This window comes from Caloenas nicobarica, chromosome 3 (genome assembly GCF_036013445.1).
Source record: "Caloenas nicobarica isolate bCalNic1 chromosome 3, bCalNic1.hap1, whole genome shotgun sequence".
NCBI lineage: Eukaryota > Metazoa > Chordata > Aves > Columbiformes > Columbidae > Caloenas > Caloenas nicobarica.
Genome location: NC_088247.1, coordinates 80,809,053 through 80,832,674, shown reverse-complemented (window position 1 = coordinate 80,832,674; position 23,622 = coordinate 80,809,053). Strand labels below are relative to the sequence as shown.

Sequence of the window (23,622 nt, the reverse complement as noted above, 5' to 3'; positions counted from 1 at the left end):
TGACAGAACTGTGGTCTGTTCAGAAATAAGGTGGAGCAACAGAACAGCAAGAAGTCCAGGAGAAAACAAACAAACAAAAACCAAAACCAACCAACCAACCACGAACCAGAAACTTTCATTAAGAAAACAGCACCTTAATCCTGTTTTGAAGTGGGTATAATTAATTCAGAGATTAACGCAAAGACTCCATAACAGAAACCTCAAATGCTACCAAAACCAGCTTGTTTCCATTCTGAATCTGTTTTTATTTGTAAAGACTGGCATTACAATTGAAAAGGACTCAAAATGGAGTGATGTACACATCATTGGTGTTTCATGATGCAACCGATGGAGTCCCTGAATGGATATTGCTTCAGCTTTGCTTTTAAAAAATAATTTAACAAGAAAATCTTCAACTCCACTATCAATCACAGGTGGCAGAAATGAAAGAAGGAGAAAGAAATGAAACCAAAACTACTGTCAAATTCATAACATATACATTGTTGGCTGATGACATTTGTTCCAGATGTACAATAAAGCCCACAACACTTTATTACTATGGATATAATTATCGTGAATGTTTTTTCATGTTGATCAACTTGCTTCTGAAGGTTGTTTTTTTGATTGTTTTAAACTTGCATAATAAACATGCAATGAAACATTTCTTGTTAAAGTGTTTTTTGCAGTCGTCTTGTTTTCATACAAAGACTTCATAAAGTTGCAGTGTTGTATCAGAGCATTACCAAAATAAGAGCAAAAGCTAAAGAGGAAGGTAAACGTGAAATGAACTTGATGAGAATAACCTAATCTTGTCCTGAGACACTCCAGTCACTTAAAAAGATGTGCACAATCAAATCCCTTCCTCCCAAATCCACCAAAACCACAAAATAAATAGTAACTTGGAAGAAAGAGAAGACAAAAAAAAAAAAAAAAGATGTCATCATGCACTCATCTTCTGCATAGCTCAACCCACATATAGTAAGGCACTATTTCCCCACAACTTAGTGTCCACGACAATCTTTTACAGTGCTCTGCGAACTACATATAGTTCCTTCCAGGATGACGAAATAAACAGATTGAATGAGTGTTGCTACCATGCCACCCCATGTGAGATCTTATAGACAAGGGCATCATCTGGCAGTTTCAGAAATAAGCTGTCTCAGTTCTCTTCTTATGTGTGCATGTTATGTATAGTGATATCTTTTGTGTGTGCAAGTGGTTGGTTTGTTTTCCAAAGTTGCTGTTATTTTTCATTGTTCTTTACTCCAGTGTTCTCAAAGCAAATACACAGGAAAATGAAAGTGCAGTTGGGTCATTAAAAACAGAGCTTTGGTGCTCCAAAAAGCACACAGCTTTGGGGATTTAAGAAATCTGATAGACATTCCCAGAAGAGTTGGGAAATACATGGACATATTTTCGTCTGGAAATCCTCATCTCTGCTTAGTTGAGCTGATCTTCATATTGTTTTCGGAAGCAATCGCCAGCAGGGAAAAACTCCCAGCATCGTTCTTGATACATTTTCCATACATAGGATTCCTGAAAAAAACCCACAATTTAAACAGTTTAACATGATTGAATGGGAAAGTATCAACCATGACTTTTTTTCCTCCTCTATTTATATACTGCTGCTGATTTTTTTTATTCTGTACATATCAGGTTGTTACATATCAATCTACAAAATGATGCTAATGATTTTGATCAGCTTAGAGTAGCTTTTAGATTTTTGTTGCCTAGTCAAAAAGCACCAGAGCAACACACAGAAGAGAACTAGGTAGTTTAGTTCTTATTGCACATCCAGGAGCACTGTAAAGCTCAATTAAAGCTGGTCACAAGACAAATGCCAGGGTAAACAGAATATTTTTTTCTTAGAAATTTCACTGAATTTCTGCACCAGTCATTTCAAAGCATGCCTACACACAAATAAATAAAATAAAATGGCCTTTAGAGGTATTTCTTAGTAGAGCAATGTTTTCTGAATCAGTGGTGGTGGTGTTTTTTTCCTTTCTGATTATTTGTTCAGGTAAGGATCTGTCTCTAGGTAGTCTGAAGAATAGGAAAGGATATGTCAGTTTATTTTGATTTTGATCACAGCACTTAAATGTGCTTTTTATTATATAAATGCCATAGTAGAAAGGACATGTGTTACACAAGTTACTTCATATGAAGTACTCTCAATTTTCAATTTATCAGCTAACAGTATCAAAATCGAATAGTAGGAATCTGGCTTCAGTGAATGTAGTAGGACACACTCTATGCCAAGAAAAAAGACTTTAAAAAAAATCTCATTTAATATGAAACTCTCAAATGACAAATGGTTGTCCAAAACCAGCAAAACAAACACATAAAATCAGATACTGGAAAAGGCTATGAAGACTTATGCAAATAAGATCATTATAATTGCCCAGTAAATACACCAGAGTTCAGAAAGAGTAAGCTACATAGATTTATGGCAAGTCATCCCTCTGACACGAATCTGTAGGGCTACGTGTATGATGAACTTCAGGGGTTTTGTTTTCTCTTCTGCAACATGGGAACATTTGTCTAGTCATCTGTAAGACCATCACTAGAAAAAAACAGTAGTCGGTAAGTTTGACACATTCTTTTACTGACTTTAAGTATACTTAAAGGAAGTTGAAGGAAGAACCAGAAGTTTGAAAGGACAACAGCAAAGAAGAAACCTCCAGGGAAAACTGCTCTCACAGGTTTCATTTTAAATCTATGCACAAGCTCTCTCCAAGATTGTTAACCACAGATTATATATAGATAATAATCAATGACGAAGACTATTAAAAAAGAATCCACAGGAAGAAATGAACAGTGCTGCTTTCACAGGATGCTTAAATGTTCTGTTTCTCATTATTTTTGTTTGTACTCTGTATTTATATTTTGTGGAATTAACAATTTAAGAATAACAGGTCAGGTAACAAAATAGGAAATGAAATTACTACAGAACTGATAATCTAACATTAAGCAAGCAAAGGCCTAAGAATTGTTTAGAAGAATGAGAGTTAAGTTACATACCATATAGGGAGCTATTCATTAGAATACTCTTAGTTTTGCCAAGCCTGAATGATTTTTAGTTTAGAATCAGTCTTATTTAATACCTGTTTACATTCATACAGTTGCTCAACCTACCTGTCCTGTATGCTCTGTTTCATCTTTGTTAATAAGATACATCAGAAAAAACCTACAAGCAGAGAAACAGCTATTATTAATACAATATGTGGAAACATTAGGCAACCCACAGAGGGATGGATATTCTTCAGCATGTTGTTTACAGTGATAATGCTGTTCATGGATTTACAAGTTCTAGAGCTCTATTTATGGTAATATTCCCAGACACACTAAATCTACTTTCCTGAAACTGTTGACATTCACTCATTGTTCAATTAATACTATGCTAAAATGCAAGAGATTCAGTTTGATTTACAATAAATAACGACTCATTTAACTGAAGATATTCTAAGCTTTCTAATCTGAAAATTATATTAAACATTTTCTTGCCCATAAACACCAATTTGGAAGTAGACAGAGAATAGTCATTGGAACCAGTTTTTCCCCTCTCTCCACAATGAATAAGAAATGCTGAAGATGATTAAGAGATTTCTCTTACTGAAATTATAGGTTAGGGATATTTTACTAGTGCATGTAACTCAAGATCAACATACATAGAATAGAACTTGTAATTTTAAAAACAGTTTTGAGGTTTGAGATCTCTGCTCATCACTAGATGGTGATTTCAAAATTTCACTCATAATAGTATTCTCTCCAATAATATGTAAAAATATAAAATATGAAAACACAAAAACATTTTAAAAAATATTTTATTAGCATGATGTGCTTAGGATAAGTATGCTACAGTATGTTATTTCTGTAGTACTTTGTGAGTAGGAAAACGCCATATGATGGCATTTTTAAATATATTTTGTTTGCACAACCAGTTTTTCAGGTGGAAGTTTTTCATAGAGATGTTTGGTTTAGTCTCATTATTTTGTGCACATACATTGCTAGCTTACAGACACAAAATTTCTTCATACTGACAGCACCGGCAAAAAAAAAAATGTATTTGGCACTGGATTTTCGTATGTATTTGACAGGAGAGGAATAGTATGGTACAGCAATTGTGGACGTGATATATGGTTTTATTTCCAGATTTAAGAAGACAGAGCTTAGTGGTCACTGATGCTCTGCGCGGATTTTCCAAAGGTGGACCTGATGCCCTTGGTCTGATCCCTCCCCCCTCTAGCTTGTCTTTCCAGTTCTCCTACTTCCCTTTGTCCCAGGTTCTCTAGGTCGGCTTCAGCACCCCACTCAAAATATTTTGTCCAATGTAAGCTTTCCCTCTTTTGCCATACTCCTTTGCTTGTGTACTGTCTCCAGCAGTCTCCAGGACAGGTCATACTGTTCTTCTGTAGCTTACACAACACATTCAATTTTACACCACCTCCACAGCCACACACTAAGTTCCTGGTTTGTATCTTCTAGCTTACACAAACTTGGTGTGTCACAACCAAGCTGGAATCAGGATAATAAAGTGTATTCATTCCTTGGTCCTATCACCACTGAATTATATATTCAGACAACATGAGTGCACATCAAAGCGAAACAGTACAGACTGCTGCAAGAGAGCCAAACAGGTACTTGCAGAGGCTGCAAGGGTCACAAGTTAGTGAGTTCATTTTTCCTGTACTCACAAATAATTGGCCAAGTTGTGCTCCTGAAGTGTGTGTGTTTCAAAGCCATGGGGTACTGTATCAAAGTAGTCATTTCCTATTCCACAGATAAAGCACTTCGTCTGAAAGAAATAATACAGAGCACTTCAACACTATATATAACCCTGCTTCCCTTTCAGAAAGGCCAATAAAAAAGGACCAATTTTCTTGAAAATGGCAATGCATCATGTATATGCGCTGAACAAAAAGGCTTTCTTTTAATGATAGGGCCTGGATCCCACAGCCAAAATACTTCAATAGAAGTTTAACTGCCATCAGAATTGATTCTTATTGTTAAAAAAAAGAAAAAATCTTTGCCAGTTGTAAATGGACAGGCATCAGGAGAAAGAATGGCATACCATGGTCGAAGTTATTTTTCCTTTAAGATTGTAAGTAGCACTGTAACATATGGCAATATATACCTCAATGCCTGTTGTGCTTGTCGAGCTGAAACTGAATGTGGTCAAAGTTTAGATTACAAAACACGTAAGTTTGTGACACTTTTCCGAGTTCTTATAGTCATATTTAAACGACAGAACAGAAAACCATGAAGTAAAGGTTACCTTCACACATAGATTAACCAAAGAAATCTACATCTGAGATTAAGTGTAACAAGATAGTCTTAACAGTCCAAGTTAGAAACCTCTAGACTGTAGCTACGGACATGTAATTCATTATGATATACAGAGATGTGCAAAGATTTTTGTTTACAAAAATGAAGATACAGGGACTACTCTAAACTTTTAAAAGTCATGAAAAAATAAGATGTTGGGCTTTTTGTCTGAATTTTTGTTAACTTATAACTGCCAGCAAAAAACTGGAGGTATTAAAAAAATCCATACTAGGAACTGGTAAACAAATTCAAAATATGCTTAGAGCAGAATATCAGTTTAGACAGCCTGGCTTTGTGTCCCACAGAAAGAGACATGCAAGGTAGCAGGGAGCATCTGTCAAAGCTTAGCACACTTCTTTCACAGGAAGCAGCAAAGAGTAATAAACGCTATTCAAAACCTGAATGCTAGCAGAGTTTTCATAAAATTGTCTAAAAATAACTTAATTGGGTACTAACGGAACTACTTATGTGAGTTGTTATATTTTAATAGATATTTTAAAAGTCAGTTTAAAATATCTCAGTTATTATTTCCATCTAATGAACTGAGATGTGAGAGTAGAACTTCATCCGGGACATTGTATGATATTGAACCATGTACAAAACTGTATTTTCATCTTAGTTTAAAAAAAGCTATCCACTAGCCGGATCATACTGAAAACAGATATTCATGCAACATGCAAAGTGGGTATGGTTCAGCAGTTGCATATTCTTACCTCCATGTCTTCCTTAACTTGCTCTTGTTGATCTCTTAACTCACCAAAAGCATCAATAATTAAACCTAGAGTTTAAGTTAAAATAATAGTTAATATTCAAGAACAGAACTGTGACAAAGAATATTTGGAAATTCAGGGATAACTTTGACAAAGAATACTAAAAGAGAAGCCAATCTACAGTCCAAAGGCCACAAAACCAACTCAACACGTGAAGAAAAATGAGCAAGTCAAAGAAAAATGGCTACATGTAACACGGCTGGCAGCACCATTTGGAATTATAAAATGGGACAAGCAGATTTCTGTTTTACTCACAGTGGTCTAATCTCAATTTAGTACATGAAGACAAATATGGTTTTACAGTGACAGAGGCTTTACTATGGAAAGAATACTCCTGCACTTTTAACAGAGCTCAGGCATTTATTACATGGCACATGCAAAAAGGCCCAGAGCTCTGTGCGTCCTCTATCATTACGATTGTCATGTAGTACAAGGTACCACTGTCAGAGCTCTGCATAAGTAAAGAGTAATTTCAGGAAGATATAGAAAAAAAGAAGAAAGACCACCAGAGGTTCCAAGTCTCGGATTATAAATTCTTTATGATTCTCCCTTCACTTACCCCAATACAAATAAGGACTAACTTATTGACACTACTGTGCTGTAAAACTGATGAATACCAAATTATACTGAAAGCCTGACACCTAAGGCCTCTAACTCTTCAGCCACACACAAAATGAAGAAACAAACAGCAGGAGACATGCCACTCCAGGCTATAAAAATTTTAGCACCCTCCCCAAGCCCTTTAAAAAACTTGTTGCTTCAGTAAGAGTTATAAACAATTTAGCAAAAGCTCAGAGTCACCTTCTAAACTTCCTTGTGGGAAGGGAGAAAGCATCCTTCATGCTGGCAAAATCATCATAAGTTAGCTAACTGTTAGCTGACAGAAAGCAATAGGTATCGCTATTTATAACAGCAACTGAACCTAGCAAAAATCATTACACATTTTTCCAAAACCAAGAATACACTTCTGTTAAGTTGTGCAAACTTTAATCAAATATGATCTTCTGGGCATTCTTGACAATCTTTTGAAGGTATAATACGTAAACAGATAGGGCTTTCAAGTAATAACATTAAACAGCATTAATTCAAACGTAAGGTCGAGAGAGGTTCTCCTTCCCCTCTACTCTACCCTGGTGAGACCTCATCTGGAATATTGTGTCCAGTTCTGGGCCCCTCAGTTCAAGAAGGACAGGGAACTGCTGGAGAGAGTCCAGCGCAGGGTAACGAAGATGATGAAGGGAGTGGAGCATCTCCCTTATGAGGAAAGGCTGAGGGAGCTGGGTCTCTTTAGCTTGGAGAAGAGGAGACTGAGGGGTGACCTCATCAATGTTTATAAATATATAAAGGGTGGGTGTCACGAGGATGGAGCCAGGCTCTTCTCGGTGACAACCAACAGTAAGACAAGGGGCAATGGGTTCAAGCTGGAACACAAGAGGTTGCACCTAAATTTGAGAAGAAACTTCTTCTCAGTGAGGGTGACGGAACACTGGAACAGGCTGCCCAGGGAGGTTGTGGAGTCTCCTTCTCTGGAGACATTCAAAACCTGCCTGGACGCCTTCCTGTGTAACCTCACCTAGGTGTTCCTGCCCTGGCAGGGGGATTGGACTAGATGATCTTTTGAGGTCCCTTCCAATCCCTAACATTCTGTGATTCTGTGATTCTGTAATAGAAAAAACACTGACTTCCCAAAATTCAGTATCCACTATCCAAATTAGAACAGGAAGACACTTGATCAGTCAAATAGTTTCACTCAGATTCAGAAGCTAACCTGATAGTAGCTGACTTTCCATTGTCATTAACCAGGATACATTAATACTAAAGCTGTTTCATAACAAGAACCTTTCTTTACTCTGACATTGTTCAGGTAAGCAAGCATCACACCAAACAGAGGTTTTAAGTAAGAGAAGATTAAACCTCTTAAAGCTACATTCCAATTTTCACACCACTACCACTAATCTGAAGATCTGCCAGACAGTCAAGAACATTAGAAGCAAAATACTGACCAGCACCTGCTACTGATTTTGTCCACAGAAGCTCATAAAGTGTGGGTTATGCTGAAAGACAATTTTAAGGTATGCCACAAGATTTCTCATCACTTTTTAATCACTTCTCTTGCTGATCATTTACAGGTGGCTTTTAGAAAGGGCAATGAGAAAGAAACTGTAGCAACACCAGTGACCTCACAGCAAAAAGGTTTTCTTGTTTCCACTGATGCAGTTGGAGCCTATTTTTACAGAGACTAGGAAGAACAGCATATGGATAAAAGCCAGCTGGGTGTGATTTACTGTATAAATCTGTTCTTCATGATCTGCCTTAGTGTCCTTGCTGAATCTTAGGTGCATGATTACTACAGCACTAAGATCTTTGTACTGCTAAACTACGCTTTCGGTCTCATCATGGGTTACTAATATATACCTTGAATAATTGCAAGCAGGATGACAATCACAAAGAAGAAGAAGGTGATATCAAAGATAATCCGATAGATTTCATATTCATCTCCTGCTGGATCCTCTATTTCATCCCCAATGCCTCCACCTGCACGTACTCCAACGTACATGTGAAACATGTAGCACTAGAAAACAAAATACAAAGGGGTACAAAGTTCATCTGCAGCTAAAAGTAAAAATATCCATTGTTTCAAATTCAGTAATTGGCAGAACTGCTCTATGGTCTAGCAATTACACTATATCAAGTCATCTTTTTCTCCCCTTTGAGGTTATGTGTAGTTCTGAGGGGGCTGAAGCCGCTGTATTTCCCATTATGTGATTATGTAGCAGTTCAAAAAGAAAGTGAATGACTTTCCCTATCTTTGGTGTTTCAAATAAAAGTTTAAAAAAAAAAGCCTTTGAGAATGTTTGTGCAGAGGACAGGCTAATGATGGAAAAAGTCTGAGACTAATACTGTGAAATTATGATCTGAAAAGTGGTATAACAGGTCTCTTGGTATAGATATGTGGGATGTTGACGATGCAAACTTTCCAGTTTATCATGATATAATTTAATAGAAAATGACGATGTCACTCTCAGAGTTCTGGAGCGGGGGATTGCTTCTTTTTCTTTAAGTAGCTTTGCAGGGTTCTCACTCCCTATGAAAAAGTTGTGATGACAATAAGAATAACTAACTCCTAAAACCTAACCATACAAAAACCCCATTCCTTTATTTCTACGCCACACTTAGCCCCAAAATCCCTTATGTAAGAAATTGCTAGAGTAACATACAACGGCTGAATAATGAAACCATTTTTAGAGATAGTTTTTATTTCACTATTGAAAGTCAGTCATTAATTAATGAGTGAATGTAATGTTATCTATAAAGTTTTAAAAGTTATTTTTATATTTCTAAAAATAAAGATATATTCCCTGTACTTTTACTTTAAATAAAAATAAAATAAAGTCACATTGCAAGTCTTACTGCTTTTGCAAGACAACCCTAATTTAATAGTTTATCACGTTATTCTAACTCATTCCTGTACAATATTATAGCCACTTTTGTAAGTGTATTAATGGTAACACATCTTAGAAATTCTTTGTGATTTAAGCTCTACCTACCATCCACAACTACAAAGCCTGTCACTGTCTTAGTAAGTACAAAATAATTTTCAGTTGTTCTGAGCACAGAACAGATTTCAGTAACAGAATCACCAATTGAAGTTAATCATGGCAATTCATACTAAGGGAAGCTGAGGGATTTCCAACCTTAAACAAGCATTTCAGTACCTAAATTACTTATGAAAGTCTTTGCCTATAACTGACCCTTCTCCTGAATGGCCTGTAGAACCTCAGGATTCAGAAGTGCTGCCCTTTAACAGGCTCAGCTCAGCTTCATAGCTTGTAGTTGTTTTTCATTTTTTTGAGAAACTGTAACAAAGAATACCATCACATTTCTTCTAGTAATTTACAGATGTGTTTGTTTAGCATACACAGAGTATATCTAGTAGTTAGGGATGCTAATTATATTTGTTCTTTTGTCTTCAATTTCAGTCTTTCCTGTTGCTGGCTAATGATGTGACTGTATGAATAGGAATTACAAGAAGGTCAGGACAAAAATGTAACAGTTTAAGAAAAAATCCAGAAAGCAAAATAGGACTTACTGTTAGCATATCATCACATTTCATGTCTGGCATATCACCATCTTCACTCTTGTTGTAGAACTTGCGGAAAAAATTGAATGCCACAACTGTATACAAGTATACAACTACTGCCAGTAATCCCACTGTTAGGACAAGCTGGAAGAAAAGATTATAAATTGGATATAACACCATCATGGACTTACACTATATAGTTTTCTTTGCAAAAAGAAAAGGAAACTAATAATTTAATAGGTACTAACAGAAGGAAAACTTTCTTTTTTTCTATCTCTGCATAACTTTGTAATATTTGATAATATATCCACATATTTTCATGCAAAGAATGTGCATTTCACCTGCAACAAATACCACACTGCTCAGCTGAAGCAAAATATTGCCTTGAGCTTTATGGAAATCAGGTGGAAATGAACTGAAATATCCTGCAAATTGATATTTCACTTGCACAGCTGCAAGACCTAAAAAGTTCTTTATCATAAATAACACCCCCCTAGAAAATTTGCAAAAACTTCAGGACTCCTTTTAAAAGGTAGAATACTTCACTTTCTTTTCATGTGCAGACTGATTTTTTTCACTTTTTTGTTCTTGTAAGAAATCAGAATTAAGAATTTAAGAAATTCTGTTCTTTAAGGGACAAAGAAGGCAGTATGTCAATTCCCGTAACTTCACAAGATGCAATTTTTGTTCCACAAGTGAAACCTAAGTTTGCCACATAAATTAAAAAAAATAACAGATTCTCAAGGTGAGTTCATAGTTAAGAGTCTTCTACATGTCATATGCTTCACTAGCTATTTTTAAATATAATATGTGTCCATTTAAATGTTTATTACTTCATAAAAAATGTTGACAAGGACAGTACATTTGAAGACACAAATTAAACCAATCACCCTTTGCATTTATAAAAAAATCATTGCTAATGATTTTGTTTCTCTAGTATCAAACTTGCTTTAAAAAAAGATAATAAAAACAAAACCCTGAAAAATCACTTGCTGCTGATAGATTTCAAAATGGCACTTGCCACCAGACTTCTAAAGCACCTACATTATATAAAGTTCCATCTTACTACAACAGCACGTAAGCATACACAACAAAGAGGACCTTTATGTTACTATTCCCAGCCCACTTGAATTAGAATCATATTAGCTGCCTTGCTGGAACATCTCCTAAGCAGAACAAAGATGGCTTTTTCATCATGAAAAATTGTTTATAAAGGTCCTTTGAACTAGAAAGGCCATCGGACTTGAGAAACACTAAGTCTCATGCTACGTTAAATGCCATTCCTACAACAGATCTCATTAGATGAAAAGCCTTAGTTATTTTCTTTACTTAAATTAGACATGCAATTTCAATTTTTTAAAAATTTTATTTAAGAAAAGTTCACTTATTATCAAACAGCTAAGCTTCCCTAACAGAAAGAGTAACTGGGACTCAACTGGACCTTTCTTCAGATGAATCTTGAAAAACTTTTAAACAACAGCTTTATGACGTGGTTTCTCACAACAGCTAGAGACATCCTAGTCCTGTTTTCTTATGCTTATAAATCCCACTGACCCAAGTTCTGAACTTCAAGATGAAAGAACAATTCGGTTGGCAATCTGCAGAGCAGGTGAATTAAGTCATGAAGTGATCTTTTCCATGTACTCCTTAAGTAAAAAAGCGAAAGAGATCTGACAGTTGATACCTGTTTGCCATTGTGGGTCACTGATGACAGGATAGTTCGTAATGTCTTGAATCCCATTGCAATATCAAGGAGATGCGCAGCAAAGAAAAAATTGTTGTAGTGGCCAAGGACTGACATGGTCATGTACCAAGCTAGGTAAAGGAAAGACTAACGAAAAAAGAAGTACATCACAAAATAAAACTCATGGCTATTATCTTAAACTTAATTCAAAACACTAAAGAAAGGTAGAAATTGCTTGAGTATGCCTTTCTTTAAATAGAATTTGTTTTTCTCCTCACAGAATTTGCTAGAGGTCTTTAAGAATTTTCTCCTTGTGCAAAAGTATTAAATCAGCAAATACAGAGTTCACAAGAAATTGCCAAAATTGACATGTCCTAAATTTTAATCTGTAAAAACTAATTTTGAAATTGCTAAACCTTTATTTGTTCATGCTTGTAAAATAAAAAGATTTTCAGATTTAAATGTGGTGGGATTTATGGCTTTCTAAATAATTATATTAAAATATTAAAGCCCTAAGGTTGTTAATGACAAATGAAAGGAAAGCAACAAAAGGAATTTTATAATTAATTCAAACTAATAAATCTACTACTTAAACATATAAGTATCATTTAGGTAGTTTACTAACTATTACTACAAATGTAATGTCATCTTTTTCTCTATCATTTAATTTTTACTGGACTTAAAGACAAATACATTGTAATAAAACAAATTACAGTCCCTCCCTTAGGAATAACCTAATCCTGACCAAACTCTAACTCTTTACAGATTATGTTGTCTGTGGACCTGGAGATTTACTGTTCCACTCTTCCTGACTAAAGTCAGATTACCCTTTCATTCTCTGGCAGTCTTAGTTCCAGAACTGTTTGTTGCCCAACCACTTTTTCCACTTGTAAAATAACCTAATTAGGCAAGCGATAATCATAAGACTCTTAATAATCATATGATGAGTTAGTTCTTAAACTGCAAGGTATTTTAAAAGTCAGTCTTGCTTATCACTCCTTTTTTCTATTTTGTTTTTAAAGACTCATTTTTTCAAATGATTAAAATCATCAGCCTCATCCTGTGTCACATCCTATTACCAGTTTCCATGATACAAAATTTTAGCAATTCCACATACATTAACTATACCAAGATGACTGTGCTCCAGGAAGATTCAAGTGTTCATAAAGTTTATGAACAATATGAGAAATGACAATCAGAATTTCTATAGTCAGTTTTCTAATTCAGAAATATCAGAACGGGGGGCAGGGATTGACTGAAGTTCTTTAGACTGATACCTATGTAACTGGGAAAAGATTTTGAAAATGTCTTTTTCAGCTTCCAAGATTTTCTTCATCTATGTAGTAAATTAAATATAATCCAGAATATTTCATACCTCCCTTTGAAGCACTTTGGGTTAACAAGTGTATATAGCTTTTTAGAAGGTGAGTATATACACACACACACATATACATACACTGATAAACTTACGTTATCAGTGAAAACAACTCCTAATTTCCACATCTGATACTTAACATCAATGGAATTTAGCCTGTAAAAATAAATAAATAAATTGAATTTTATATCGAAACACATCAGGAAAATACACAACACAATCTGTAGGAAGTGTATTGTTACATAAACATGGGAGGCAACAGCTCATCTATTTCTCTAAAAGTTGAAATACATCAGAACCTTGTTTTAATTCACACTTTTACTCTGGAATGGACCTGTCCAAAAATAAAGCAGAAAAACTCTCTTCTGCTGCTCACTTCACAAACTTTTATGTTGTAGAGGCTACTGTTGTAAGCTATTCTCTCCAAATTTTTCCTTTATATTTCTTTGATTAATAACCTTAGGTATTAATTCTCCTCTTACTCTATCAACACAAATAAGTATCTCAACTTCAGGTTACATTTTTTGCACTAGAATAAAACCCATTAATTTCCTTGAAGCATTTTTTTTTCTCTCTACAGAGAGGTGATACAACTAACTTAGCAAACAAGACGTATACCATTTTTATTTGTAACTGTAATTGTCCTCTCTATTTTTTTACGTTTTCTTTTTGGAAAGGTTTGGATCATCTATATTACACAGACACAAAAAATTCTAAACTTGGATACCAATTCAGGAACAAATATAAATAAAAGCATGAAAAATGTCATCTGTCCTACTTTTATCCTTAGAATGTGAGTGAATTCAGTGTTCCTGAAAGAGAAAAGCTGCTGACAATGACTAAATGAGTAGAAATAATGCTGACAGATGTCATATACCTACCATATACGAAAGCAGGCAGTACTTTTCTGCTAGATGTTCATATGGAATTACCTGAGGCCTTATATGGCATACCCTGGTCTATCAAGGTCTGATTTCCAAAATTCTCACTTGTATAGCCAGGGCCGCTAGCCATATAAAAACAATAGTTCTATTTCAATATTAAACACCCAAGGAATATTTTACCACCAAAATACCAAATTCCTCCTTGTATCATATGCAACAGTATTTACTCTTTAATACAACCAAAAACTAACACCATTTTTACACATAAAACTAAAAGGCAAAAGACTCAAATTGAGCCTCCTGTATGATAGTATAAACACTACATGTATATAAGTGGAACTACTATAATTGAAAAAAAATGCATTAAATCAAATTTAGATCAAGACCTCTACTCCAAATAGTCTACAGCCTATTATAATTACGAACTCATTTTTCCTTCTGAAGTGTATTAGTCTACTTGAAAAAAAAAGGGAAAAGCAGAAGAAATGTAGTAGAAGTTTGTTGATTTATGAAAGATTTGACCCTTGCTCTCAAATTTACACACGGAATATCTTTACAAAACATGGATATTAAAGATCCTACTTTACAAAATCATCCCCTGCTTCAATGCAATTCTAATCTACTAGCAGTCCCACTGTCTACCTCATATGAATATAAACCTTGCAAACCCATTAATAAAATGTTGCTTTTAAAGAAAGTGATCATTAAACACTTACATTAGAATCTCTGTAGAATTAAATGTCCATCTGTTAAAATATATTCTAACTATTTGGATATATTTTTTTACAACACACAACTCGAAAAAACATTTTTGCAGTGCTTTACAAAAACTGAGGATGTCCCATGCCTAAGAAGGGAAATTAATGTAATTACTTTGAATGTCTTGGGGCTTTTCTTCAGGTCTGTTTCTCAGATATAGGGCAAATACAGTTTAGGGAAAACAAATTATAAAAAGATGCGAAAACCAATCATCCAACTTCCTAGATATTGCTGGTTACTATTCACTTACACTTATTCCATAATTTCTTTATAATCAGAATACATACTACCAGTTTTACCCATTCCTTCCAGCTGAGCTGAACCGAGAGAAATAAGAAAAGGGGTTTCCAGCCCAGTTATCATGACACTATCAAAACACCGCACTAGCAGTTATATTCATACATATAAAAAAATGGAGTCTTTGCATATATGTTGGCTATAATAAAATAAATTCACCATATAATTCAATTTAAGAATCAATGTATCTATATAGCTATACATAAGAGTTACAAGAAAATTCTAAGCTGAATGACAAACTGTGAAAGCTTGATTTTAACTTACAAAAAATCCCCAAAGAATCCACAAACAAACCAGAAGCAAATGCTTACACAGCAGATAAGGAGCTATCCTTCTTTGGTTTCTTCTTTTCTCGAGCATCACTAAAATCAAGAGCAGCTTTGTCCATTCCTAGTAACTCACTGATCCTGTCACGGCCATAGAACTCGCCATATTTATCCATGACCTAAAGTAAGGAGGGATATTCAAGAGAATCAGTTGGGTAGAACAGCTGTATTTAGCCTGGTTTCTGAGGGCAAGAGGTTTAACGTCCTTGACCTTTTTCATCTGTTTGTTTCCAACTATCATATCAGTCACACTATTCTTTAGACAGGTTGACATAAAATCGTTATGAAGCAGAAGAGCTACTAGTATTTTAAAAGATGTTTCCAAAAGTGTGATTCACAACTGGTATTAAATGGTGTGAAGGAGGGGTAAATCTGATCCAATAACATAAACACTCTCTTTTTCAATTGTGACCAAATGCATTAGGAAGATTATTCTTGTTGTATGCTATGGTACGTACATAATCCTTTCTAAGAGCAAGCTGGGAACACATTTAACATACGTCCCTAAGAAACAAACTTCAACAGTTTCTGCTTATGGGGGACTGTTTTTGAGAGAGAGAGATTTTTAGGTTATGTGACAAAAGCTCATCTGCACACTCACAAAGCAGCACAGAGATACAACAGCTGGGAGGCAGTTCAAAGAACAACCTGCCCAGCTACCTCCAGAAGGGTCACAGGAGCCACCAACCCATTAAAGGCTCACCTTCTCAAGCCCAGAGAAGCGCAGGAGCACAATGGCAGGCTGGAACCCAAATTACAGACCTCCGAAGAAATGGACACCCTGCCTGGTCCCTCCCAGGACTGTCCTAGGAGAGCCTCAGCCACAGTGTCCAGGTGTGAAACCCATCAAGACAAGTCACTGGGGGTAAGTCTCCAGATCACCGTTCAGACTAAGAGAGTTACTACCAAAGGATGTGGGATACATTACTGGATGGTGAAGGAAAAGCATTTGGGAATTCCACAGAACCTACTACTGGATGTTATCGGGAGGAAGCAAAGGTGGGAAAAGGTGATTTAGGTGATTTGGGGAGGAACAAGTTGGGGGAAACACAGTGGGAAGGGACAAAAAGGGCCAGATAGATGTATATAGTTTGCTGGTCAGTACAGTTGTCTGACTATGCCCTGTACCTAAACATTTCAATCTAATTCAATTAAATTCCTTTCTAACTCTCTTGTGGGTAAGGAAATCTATTCTGTGCGCATGTATATCAATACACAAATAGACACAGACAAAACAATTTACACATGTTGAAATACACATACAAGTGTAAACAGAAATTGTCCACAGAATTTCATGAATGTATTTGAATTCCTATTTTATACAAGCTGTATGTAGAATGAGTTTGAAAGGATAATTATTCAAACCACAAAAAAGTAGTCGTAAGCATGAGATGAGTAAGGGTTTGTGTATTTTAAATGGTAAATAAGGAAACCTACACCAAATCAAAGTAATATTTTGAAGATGTGTAGTTTGCATTTCTTCCAACATGAAAATAAGCATGCATTAGAACTTTAACTTCATACATATTTTAAAAAATAAACCTTACCTTTCTTTTCACAAATTTGTCCCAATAGTTGTTTGGAAAAGACCTGAAAACCACAGATAAACCAGATTACATTTTAGACAATCACAAGGAGATGCAGTAGTCGCTAAGACATCATTAAAATTACATACTGATTTTGTTTTTAAGAAGCTCTTTGTTGTTGCTATCACCAGCTAGTCATTTGTGAAGTCACTGGAATGAAATTGCCAAATAGTGTTCAACTCCTACCATGTTAACATGGCTGGGAAAGAGCAGCAGAGCCGATGCCTGCAGACAGGGTTCTAAAGCAGTTGGATCACACAGCCCCACCAGGCAGAGAGTCAGGACTTTACATATGTTCATAAAAGTGACACTAAAGGGGTCCAAAGCACAGTTCTCTCTTGAACTGAAAGCAATATGCAGTCATGACTGTGCTTACCAAAAGAAATTAATAGTATTTCTTTTATTTTATGAAATGGACTTAAAGCAAAAACCTAGTAATGAAGATTAAAAGTAGGAGTAAACAGTTGCCTGAAATGCTATGTATATCCTTGTTAGAAATATATGCCTCACAATTGTTTATTTCAGACGAGCTTGTGGAGACTGAAGAAGAATTCTTTGCAAAGCTATAAAGAGACAGAGTAGGTAAAAACTCACTGTGTGTTGATTACAAGTCTATCCCACTGTCCTTTAATATCATCTTCTGATGGCTGTTCAGTAATATACAGCCCATCAAATTCCAATTTCCTTGCCACTTCCTTTTCTCTCTTAAAAATAACCAGTGGAACCTGCAGTTGAAAAGAATATTAGGAATTATTTAAAAATGACCGGCATGTCTGAAAGTTTTTAAGGAAAACTGGTTGATATGAAAATTAAGTACGAAAACTGAACAAATCAAAAATAGTATTTAAAAAAATTCAGAGATTTGACAATTGCCCAGAATACACCATGAAGATATTGATGCACAAGAACCAGATCATTCAGAATCTTATAGCTACAGTTACCACAGAGTAGCAAAAACATGGCCAAAACCCCTGAAAAGGCAATCTTCAAATAAAAATAGTTCTTCAGTGCTAGAGACCCATTAGAGCTAGTCAAGCGAGGGTTAAAATAAAAATACTTTTTAAATCCTTAGAAATTCTAGTTCAAAAATATTGATTTGGGATCACACTTTTGGATTGCATTTTGATACCCAGAGGTGTTAGAAGTTGCTTTGCATTTGTTAAAGAAACCTTGAGGTTTCACAGCAGAGAGCAATGAAAGACTGGGAGCAGTTAGAGGAAAATTCCTTAACCCACATTCACATTCCATATACTTGATTTGTGCTCTGTTCATCTTTGCCAGTCTGGACACCTGAGAAGGATCAGGCTTTTCCTACAACTCTCTCTCATTTTCTAGATGGCAATCAAAAGTACATTCTGAGAAGGCAGATGTAACTAGTGGTCCCAGAAGAGTAGATTTTTCTTTGGAATTATTTCACAGGTCTCCAAAATTCACTCACCCTGCAAGGGTGACTGTGTTACTACTGGTCAAGACTAGACATGAGTATACTGAAACAAAAATAACAAAAATTAGACTACTCAAGCAACATGGTGATTGTATTAGATACAATAGCAATTAGTTCTAATCTTATTGCCAGACAGTTAAGTGAGAAAAAATATAGTGGATTTCATGTAGACCAATCTCCAGAAGCAAGCATATTACATACAGACCTGCAGTTATCAAGATCTTTAATGTGAAAGCAGTATATCTCCAAAAGCAGAGACAGAAACCATATTTCATCTTTTCTTCAGGGTTTCAGGATGGGAAAGACGGCTATTCGTTATGGCAAATGATGATAATAATGTCTTTCCCTTTTATTCAGAGAATTAATGCCGTTTGAAAAACTGATGTGGGAAAGTAGCGTGGAAAGTCACAGCGCAAGAAAAGCTATGAGGTGGGAGAAGAGGACACCTCAAAAGCCAGAACTGTAAGCTTTCATGCTGCATGCTAACCAGTGAAACAGGAGAATGTGTTTTAGTGTTTATTGACCTGCAGAGACACTTAAGAGAGAGATGAAAATCAACCACTTAATGCAGTAGTATGCTGACCATTTGCCTTAACTACAAATGCAGATTGTGTCTTTTGGGCATGAAATGAGTATTGCCCATTAAAAGAGGAAAAGTAAGGTATCAAGAACCACATAACAGCTTAATATAGACATTATAATTCTAAGGACAAATGAGCAGCCATACTGGGTCGTAGTACTAAATTAAATGGACCTTTGCTACCTTGGACTTTGGCCTATAGTTTTTGCATGGGAAGAGTATAAAAACAGGATAAGTATATCCCAGGTATACTCCTCCCAGCTCCAGAGATTTATGGCATTTGGTCTTCCTAAACCAAATAAGCATTTTGCCAATGAAGGTGGCATCTTTATTTCTTACATTCCTAACAGAGCTCTTCTGCAAGAAATTCCTTTAAAAGCTTAAGTTCCTGCCAAAACACAACCAGCAGAGTATGTATGAGAGGCAGGGATTGTCTATAGCCACAACACACAGTAGTGGTGATCTAAAGTGCTGCACCCTTTCCAAATGACCCAGCAAACAGATTGGTAATGCAGACACTGTAATCTAGCTTCCCCTGGCCTAGTGTGTTCGCAGCTTATGTTTGACAGTCACAAGCAGCTTCTGACACAGGTTACTGCTGTAATTGTCTGTCTGACATGGCAAGGGTGCAAATGCTGATCCTATGACCCAGCGTCAGCTGAGCAAATCAGGCTCTAGCCTGTAATTTCATGAACTGACAGATCACCTATCACACAATTTCTGTGTAGGTTCCACTAACAGAACAGTGTTTCTTTACATAGACTCTTAACCTGCTTCAGCAAAGTTGTTATGACTGTGTTGTAATTTACACCACTTAATAGAGAAAGAAGTTGAGAGCTAGAAGAAAAAACACTGTTCAGTTTCTCTTACTTTCAAACAGTAATACCCTATGATGCAGAAGAATGAGATGACTGTGTGCAGGATGGCCAGAATCCGCAGTGTGGGCTCCATGTAACCACTGCTTTCTTCCAGAACATAATGCACCGCAATGACCCTCTGGTTGTCGCTTTCCAGGCTGTCCAACTTGGTGCTTTCATCAGCAGATACCACAGGAATGTCCTTTTCTTCTGTTACAGCAGAGGTGGAGACCTGTTTAAATCACTTAATCTTAATATTGGAGCTCTATTCTTTGACAGGAGTTTTACACTACTACAAGCTAGCAGTATAACTGAAAACAATCATACCCAGGACAATATAATTGCGAGGAAATAATTTTTTGCATTAAAAGGTTCGCAGAGAATACCTCGCAGAGACCCCTTCAACTTGTTACTCCAATTACAGTGTGCATTTTCTTTTTTTTCCACATTCTGTCCACGGTAACAAAATTGGGCCATGCCCAATGAATTTATCACCTCAAATTCAAGAAAGGGCATAGCTCTCTTGGAAGAAACCCAGTCAACTCCTGACATTCCCATGTAGCCTCCATCAGCAGCGCTCTGCCAGAAACTAATTTGAGCCTGAAGACTTGAGTTATATCAACGATACTAAAAGTCCTGACAAAGAAGATCAGGGATATTCTAGGTATGTTAAGCTGATTCAACTTCTTCTTGCTGTACACACCCTCTCAGGGGAGCATGGTGGCAAAAGAAAACGTCTCAGCTGTCGCCTATTAGTTTAAGTTGCCAGTGGAGGTTGGGCTTGGCTGAGAGGCTGTACTGTGGAATGGAGCATTGGAGACATGGGTACACCTTCTAGTCTGCTGCAGCGCAGAACTTTGTAAAGAGCTATTTGTGTGCTGGAAGTCTATTATAACTTCACACAAACACTTTAGCTCTCATGGTGTTACGTATCTGAAATGGCAGCACGAAGCAGGCATTTAATCTGCAAGGCTAGGCAGTTTTACTGTAGCAAACTCTCTACGAAACCTGAATGTTTTTCAGCATACAACTTGAAAAGTAATCTCTTGACAAGTTTACCTTATAGAAAAGCAGGATGAAGTTGATGGCAAAAGCAACAAACAATGCCAACATCCTCATGTTGTAAAAGTTTCGCGCAAAATAGTTCTGTAAATAGAAACAGAGTATAAATACACTTTGCCTAGTAATGATACCATAATCAATATTAGGTTGTTGCACGGTGGGGCTTTTTTATTTGTTTATTTGTTTTTGTTTTCTTGTTTTCCCTATAGAGCTTTTTAATAGCATTATAAATAGAAAAAAAAAATCAAACATTTTGAGTGATGTACAAATTCTCTCCTACTCCATATATGCAATAATCAATAAAGGACCTTCTGTTTCACTCCATGCAAAAAGGTATAAAGGACTTCTAATTGCCTCAAATATTCTCCGTTATCTTCTCAATACAGTTAGAGGCAACACAGAGACATCACGGTGTAATAATAATGCAATAATAATACAGGGAAGATGGAGATTTCTGTATCTTAATACTCTTGCATGTGCATTTTACATCCTGGCAAATTGTTACTTTTACCAAAAACCAAAAATATCTGCATGTAAGTTTATTTTAAATATTTTTCTATTCCAAAATCAACTCCATTTTTACCAGATCAGCAAAAAGTTCATCTGTGACCTAAGTACCATGAGTAGAAAGCTTCTCTCACACTATGAAGCTACCAAAAGGACTGCAGAAATGCACCTTTTCCCTTCCTGACAATTCATAAAACTTTCCAGCATGCATTTTGAACGCTTTAACTCTCACATGCGAATTACTCCCTTTTTTAGGCCTAACCATAGAAAACTATTAGTGAACTATTACATGAGACTACTAGAAGAAGAAAAAGAAAACCAAAAAAAAACCAACAAATGATAGTTGCATGACTACTACATGATTAGCCTAAAAATGAATCTGAGTTCAAAAGCAAAACTTAAACACCTAATTCCTTATTAAGATTGTGACCGCAGTTTTGTAGTTTTGAAAAAATGTATTTCTTTTTGCTTTGGATTTCACTCTAGTCTCACAGAACATATGTGGAATCCCCTAGGTAATAAAAGCATGAATTTTAAATAGTTCTATGGCAAACTCAAGGATAGAATATTTTACTGAGACACTCTCAGATATACTATTTTAATTAGTTTTAATTTCCAAGGGTTTTGAGAAGTTTCTCAAATATTAACTTGCTGTTTCACAAACAATCTATAACAACTTTTCTTAAGAGTTTTCAGATATGCATGGTATCTTAAATTCTTTTCATAGGAATGCTTGTCATTGCCCAAAGTTGTCTCTCAGGGAAAGAGAAATCCACAGGCTCACAAGCTGCTGTGAAAATTCGGGACATCTTATTCACATGAAAATGTTTGTCTTCTGAGAATTAATATTTTGTCTATTAAATTATTTGTGTGTTCCTTTTCTCTAACATTCTACTTAAATCTTTGCCTTTATGTCCTTTTTATGGATGATGGTGGATAGAAAAATGAGGTTTATAAGATGCAAAATTCATCTTTACACTGGTAGAATAATTTTGTGGTACACATCCCTGCCAACAGCTAAACACGTAGTCTAGAGAACAGCTTACAAGAAGCTTCTGTTGGTATGCAATGATTTTCTTCCAGAAAGCTGATTCCTGAACTTCTGGTTCTCCATATCTGTGAGTGTGAAGCTGTCTTAATTTCTGTTTCCCTTTGTCTTCCTTGGCTTTCTCTTCTTTTTCTCCATCTTCTCCTCTTAGAACACAAATGAAGCGAAAACAATATGTCAAGTCAATAAAATTGCTAAACAAAAAATTAAACACACATCCTGAAAGAGCCTATCTTTTCATGAAGCTCAAGTAGCCATGACTCATGCAGCTCACACACGAATAACAAGGAGACATACCTTTCTTCACCCTTTTCAGTTTACAGTCTGGTTACGTCTACAGATAACTAAACTCACAGGTTTGTCACCTTGAGGTGAGGATGCTAACTGATTGAGGCAAGTAATCAAGAACCTGCCAACCTTGTTACCTGAGGGTCTGCTCCATAATTGTGCAGCTAATACTTGTGCTGACAAATGTCTGTAAGCTGACACATCTACGTCCATATGAGTGCCTACGTGTCTACGCGCTCCCCTCCAACCTCATGCACTTGAACTCACTGGTTCCCACACAGGTTGCAGAAAACTTTGCTGGTTCTTGCATTTGCAAGTCAAACCTCAAGTTTTAAATTCTGCATTTCTGCCCACCTGAGGAATTCATAAGTATCCTCTCCAGGAGGAGACAAGAATAAGAAAGCTTGACAACATTCAACGTGTAATTATGTTATCACGATGCTACCCAATTACAGAAAGTCAGTTAGTGGGCTGCCTTCTCCAAACACATGATCTAAGGAACAGTGAATTATCTTGGAGGTTAATTTGATCTGACAGCATGATAGATGAAAGGATCACAGTTGTGCATTTGAAGCCAAACCAGAGTAAGAGGCAACTTATAAGTTACATTATTAATTCCTCTGTACCTATCTACAAACAGAATAACTGATGTCCTAAGCTGCTTCTCTTACTAGAATATACTCAACAAACTTTCATTTGAAAGTTCACTTGAAATTTTGTCTTCTGTTAGGAGTGGCTTTAGAGCAGCTTACAAGGCCAGGCACTGCACT

At 36.0% G+C, this 23,622-nt stretch overlaps 1 protein-coding gene across 1 annotated transcript in view; it reads right to left on the bottom strand.

The window, feature by feature from the left end:
- Positions 1-1,419: 1,419 nt before the first annotated feature.
- Positions 1,420-23,622, bottom strand: part of RYR2 (ryanodine receptor 2) — a 364,098-nt gene continuing 341,895 nt past the window's right edge. Inside the window, exons 95-108 of the mRNA XM_065631500.1 lie at positions 22,563-22,710; positions 21,007-21,093; positions 19,961-20,179; positions 17,661-17,791; positions 17,028-17,070; positions 15,466-15,599; positions 13,310-13,370; positions 11,840-11,986; positions 10,165-10,299; positions 8,490-8,646; positions 6,018-6,082; positions 4,674-4,774; positions 3,115-3,166; positions 1,420-1,515 (exon numbers count right to left, since the gene is read on the bottom strand). Of these exons, the coding sequence (XP_065487572.1) occupies positions 1,420-1,515; positions 3,115-3,166; positions 4,674-4,774; positions 6,018-6,082; positions 8,490-8,646; positions 10,165-10,299; positions 11,840-11,986; positions 13,310-13,370; positions 15,466-15,599; positions 17,028-17,070; positions 17,661-17,791; positions 19,961-20,179; positions 21,007-21,093; positions 22,563-22,710 (1,576 nt within the window). The remainder of the gene's footprint in view (positions 1,516-3,114; positions 3,167-4,673; positions 4,775-6,017; positions 6,083-8,489; positions 8,647-10,164; positions 10,300-11,839; positions 11,987-13,309; positions 13,371-15,465; positions 15,600-17,027; positions 17,071-17,660; positions 17,792-19,960; positions 20,180-21,006; positions 21,094-22,562; positions 22,711-23,622) is intronic.